The following is a 5,000-nucleotide window of genomic DNA, read 5'->3' as shown; positions in this document are numbered from 1 at the left end:
GAGGAGAAGAGAGAGAGAGATGGACACGGACATCACAGAGAGTGCTGTGTACTCATCCCAGAGACTCCCTCTAATCTAATCTAATCTCATCCACCAATGAGCCTATGAGCAGTGTTCAACTCTGCCTGGGTTTAGGCCTAGGGCGGCTGTGGCGCAGGAGGTAGAGTCGGCGTCTAAGATCGCAAGGTTGGCAGATCGGCGGTTCGAGCCCCGACTGGCCACATGTCGAAGTTGGGCAAGACACTGAACCCCAAATTGCTCCCAATGAGCGGGGCTGGCACCTTGCATGGTAGCTTGCCGCCATTGGTGTGTGAATGAGAGGCCGTTGTAAAGCGCTTTGGAATAAGGTGCTATATAAGGCTACGTTCACACGGCAGGTCTTGATGATCAATTCCAAATTGGTACACAGATCCGATTTTTTTGTTTGGCAGTTCACATGACTTTTAAAGTGTGACCTATATTTGACCTACATTGACTAGTGTGAACATTCCACGGCCCTGAACAGACCAGCATGCGCAGAAGGACAATAACAATGACGTCAGGATGTCACACGCAGCGCACTGTTTACAGAAGTAACCAAGGATAATAATAATAATACATTTGGCTTATATAGCGCTTTTCTAGACACTCAAAGACGCTTTACAAACTGAAAAGATAGAGTAGTAAAATAAAAAGACACAAAAAAACAAATAAAAAAGTATAGGGGTCTAATTAATTTTTAGATTACTAAATCTAAATCTAAGTCTCTTTGTAGGATACAGGTCTACTCTGTATACTGCAAGTATATCTAGATTTATGATATATAATATATAGGATAATATATATAGGATAACATGTTACAACCGGTTTCATTTTCAAGTTTTTGTGCAGCGGAAGCCGATAAAGATATGAGCAAAATAGGCCTATAATATGAGCAATTGCGTCTAGAGTGCAGGGTTGCCAGATGGGGTGGGTTACCACCGAATGGGCTACTGGATTTAGCGGTTATGGGCTGGTTAGGCTGTAAATTGTCAATCCCATCTGGCAACCCTGCTAGAGTGACGTAAAAGTCGCATTAAACGCGACTTGACAGTTCAGACGGGGGCGCATTATATGACTTGCGCTGTTCCCACGGTCATGAATACATCAGACCTGAGTCGCGTGTCGGCCAAAAAAATTTGGGTCACATTTTACTGCAGTGTGAATGTGGCCTAAGTCAGGCCTGGGAGCCTGTCCATCTCTGTCTGTGCGTCTGTGCGTCTGTGTGTGCGTGTGCGTGCGCGTGCGTATGTGTGAGCAAACTAACAAGAATCAAATCAACTCATGTCTCTTCCTCTCCCCCCCCCCCCCCCCAGTGAGGCCATGCTGCAGAGAAGAGCCGCCCCCCTACCGCAGTGATCCACCCTCCCCTCCCCCCCACCCCAGCCCTGGGTCCTGCCCCCCCCTCCCCTGCCCCCCAGCTCCCCCAGGCCGCCTCATCGTCTAAGGAGCCTCTGCCACGGGGGTGGTGGTGGTGGTGGTGGTCGTCGACAACGCCGTCGTCGCTATGACTGACCGGGACCGAGGAGACCGCGACCGGGGCTGCGAGCTCCCCATCGCCCCGGGCCAGGTGTACATCGAGGTGGAGTACGACTACGAGTACAAGGCCAAGGAGCGCACCGTCTCCATTCACCAGGGGGAGTGCTTCCTGCTGGTGAAGAAGAGCAACGACGACTGGTGGCAGGTGAGGAGGGAGGAGGGCTCCAAGGCCTTCTACGTGCCGGCCCAGTACGTCCGGGAGGTCCGCAGGGCCCTCATGCCCCCGCCCCGCTACCTGGGGAGGGACGGAGGCGGAGGCGGCGGGGGTGTCGGGGGTCGCTCCGGGGGGTCGGTCCGGGAGAAGCCCCCCGGCACCCTGGAGCTGGGCCGCTCCGACGAGAGCCTCCATCTCCACCGCCAGGGGGAGACGTCGTCCAGCGTCCACGGGGGTCCGCGCCACGGCCACCCCCGCCGCCACTCCCCCTCCTCCCGCTCGCCGTCCACCTCCTCCGGGGGTCACCTCACCCCCCCTCCGGCCCGGCGGGACCAGAACCAGAACCCGGGCGGTGGCGGCAGCCCAACGACGGAGCACGACCGCGCCCTGGCGGACATCCTGCTGCAGAACAACAACAACCCCTCCCACCACCCCCACCACCCCACGCTGCCCCGCGCCCGGGCACACTCCCCGGAGCTGCGCCGCACCCCCCTGGACGCAGACGCCGGCGGCCAGGGCGACTCGGAGGGCTCGGAGAGACGCAACGACTCGGAGTCCGGAGACGAGCTGAGCAGCAGCTCCACGGAACATCTGCAGGTAGGAGGAAGGTTCTAGAACCAGAACCAGAACGCTCGCTGTCTGACTCTCTGTCTTTGTCTCTCTCTGTCTGTCTCTGTCTGACTCTGTCTTTGTCTCTCTCTCTCTCTCTCTCTGTCTGTCTCTTTGTCTCTCTCTCTTTGTCTCTCTCTCTTTGTGTCTCTCTCTCTCTCTCTCTCTGTCTCTCTCTCTTTGTGTGTCTCTCTCTCTCTCTTTCTGTCTCTCTCTCTCTCTCTGTCTCTCTCTCATGCACTTTTTCTCTCTCAGATGAACCAGTTTTGGAGTGTAGGCTAATTTTTTGTTTCAGGATCCTGAACATGGAGCAGTATATAGGCCTCCTTATATAGTTCCAGTATGTGTGTCTCTGTGGCTTTCCTGATCCCAGGGAGGGTGGCCCAGAACAGGGCAGTTAACTATGGCTTGCCTGCCAGGGCTGGCTGTTGGAGCTGGGTGAGGGGCCTGGTCCCCCTGGTGGAGCTGGGTGAGGGGCCTGGTCCCCCTGGTGGAGCTAGGTGAGGGGCCTGGTCCCCCTGGAGGAGCTAGGTGAGAGGCCTGGTCCCCCTGGTGGAGCTGCGTGAGGGGCCTGGTCCCCCTGGTGGAGCTGCGTGAGGGACCTGGTCCCCCTGGTGGAGCTAGGTGAGGGGCCTGGTCCCCCTGGTGGAGCTAGGTGAGGGGCCTGGTCCCCCTGGTGGAGCTGAGGGGCCTGGTCCCCCTGGTGGAGCTGAGGGGCCTGGTCCCCCTGGTGGAGCTGCGTGAGGGACCTGGTCCCCCTGGTGGAGCTGTGTGAGGGGCCTGGTCCCCCTGGTGGAGCTGAGGGACCTGATCCCCCTGGTGGAGCTGAGGGACCTGGTCCCCCTGGTGGAGCTGAGGGACCTGATCCCCCTGGTGGAGCTGAGGGACCTGGTCCCCCTGGTGGAGCTAGGTGAGGGGCCTGGTCCCCCTGGTGGAGCTGTGTGAGGGGCCTGGTCCCCCTGGTGGAGCTGCGTGAGGGACCTGGTCCCCCTGGTGGAGCTGTGTGAGGGGCCTGGTCCCCCTGGTGGAGCTGAGGGACCTGATCCCCCTGGTGGAGCTGAGGGACCTGGTCCCCCTGGTGGAGCTGAGGGACCTGATCCCCCTGGTGGAGCTGAGGGACCTGGTCCCCCTGGTGGAGCTAGGTGAGGGGCCTGGTCCCCCTGGTGGAGCTGTGTGAGGGGCCTGGTCCCCCTGGTGGAGCTCCATGAGGGACCTGTTCCCCTGGGCTAGCTGCAGGGTGGTGTTGGCCCTGTCCTGTACCGTCTGCTGGGGGAACAATGGCCCCAGTGACTGAATAGAAACTAGGTCATGCTGTGTGTTTGTGTGGGGGTGGGGGGGGGGTGTCCCAAACAACTCTAAAACCTGAGGCGTGGGCTGGGTGTGGAGTAGACTGGTTAGCATGTAGCATGTGGAGAATGTTGATGAGTCGGATGACGACTCCACAGTGTAAACCTGAGTCTTGTGGCCAGTGAGAGTCCAGGCAGAAGGGCTGATCTACACCCGGGGAGGCTGGTGGAGGTAGAAATAGGAGGACGAGGTCATTGTAATGTGTGGAGCGGAATAAGGAAGGGAGTCAAACAGGTCTCCAGTTACGAGAAGGAAGGAATGTTGCTCAGCTCCAGAGTTCCGGAGTGTTCTCTCTCTAAGTGGCCGTGGAAACACTGCCCAAGGGAAAGGTCAAAGCCGCCCAGCCAGTTCTGCTTATGTAGGCAGCCAGCCGTGTGTGTGTGTGTGTGTGTGTGTGTGTGTCTCTGTGTGTCTCTGTGTGTGTGTGTGTGCCACCAAAGCCCTCTGTTTTGTTCTCTCGCCCCACTGCAGAAACTCCACTTCAATACAGGGGACAATTACAATAGGTGTGTGTTTGAGTGTGTTTGAGTGTGTGTGTGTGTGTGTGTGTGTGTGTGTGTGTGTGTGTGTGTGTGTGTGTGTGTGTGTGTGTGTGTGTGTGAACAAAATAGTAGTCCTGCATTGATAGATTTTTCCTGGCACCATATATACAAACAATGCCCTCTGTACTGTTGGTGCCTGTGGAGAACTGCTTAACTGCGGAAAATGACGAAGCGAAACTGTCCTACTTTCACTGTGCAGTTTGTTTGTTTTTCCTCTTAACAGTGTGTGTGTGTGTGTGTGTGTGTGTGTGTGTGTGTGTGTGTGTGTGTGTGTGTGTGTGTGTGTGTGTGTGTGTGTGTGTGTGTGTGTGTGTGTGTGTGTGTGTGTGTGTGTGTGTGTGTGTGTGTGTGTGTGTGTGTGTGTGTGTGTGTGTGTGTGTGTGTGTGTGTGTGTGTGTGTGTGTGTGTGTGTGTGTGTGTGTGACAGACCCAGGTGTCAAGTGGCTACCTGTATTTCCCCTGGCCCTGCCCACCCTCTGTCACTCACACCCTCCTCCACCAATCACAGGTCTGGTCCAATAAAGAGTGATGGTGTTCTGCTTGGTGGTGATGATACTCTCATCCCCCTCTCCTGGCTGGCCTGTAGCAGAGAGAGAGAGAGAGAAGGAGGGAGACACCTCGATCCGGAGAGAGAGAGAGAGGAAGAGAGAAATAGAATGTTGTGTTCACAGTGCCAGCTGGCTCAGGCATCTTATGAGATTAAAGAAGGACTGTGTGTGTGTGTGTGTGTGTGTGTTAGCCTTTCAACTTCTCTCAGACATTCTCATCGAACAGCAGTTAACTTCATCCCG

At 56.4% G+C, this 5,000-nt stretch overlaps 1 protein-coding gene across 1 annotated transcript in view; it reads left to right on the top strand.

Annotated features, from left to right (window-relative positions):
* Positions 1 to 1,525: 1,525 nt before the first annotated feature.
* The window catches only part of LOC308149761 (rho GTPase-activating protein 12-like), a gene marked incomplete at its 5' end in the record, with an annotated part of 52,934 nt that continues 49,459 nt past the window's right edge, over positions 1,526 to 5,000 (top strand). The window contains one exon of the mRNA XM_080522652.1: positions 1,526 to 2,308. Coding sequence (XP_080378778.1) covers positions 1,526 to 2,308 — 783 coding nt within the window. The remainder of the gene's footprint in view (positions 2,309 to 5,000) is intronic.

This window comes from Nansenia antarctica, assembly GCF_963989245.1.
Source record: "Nansenia antarctica genome assembly, chromosome: 2".
Taxonomy (NCBI): Eukaryota; Metazoa; Chordata; class Actinopteri; order Argentiniformes; family Microstomatidae; genus Nansenia; species Nansenia antarctica.
This window is presented reverse-complemented; position numbering and strand designations above follow the sequence as displayed.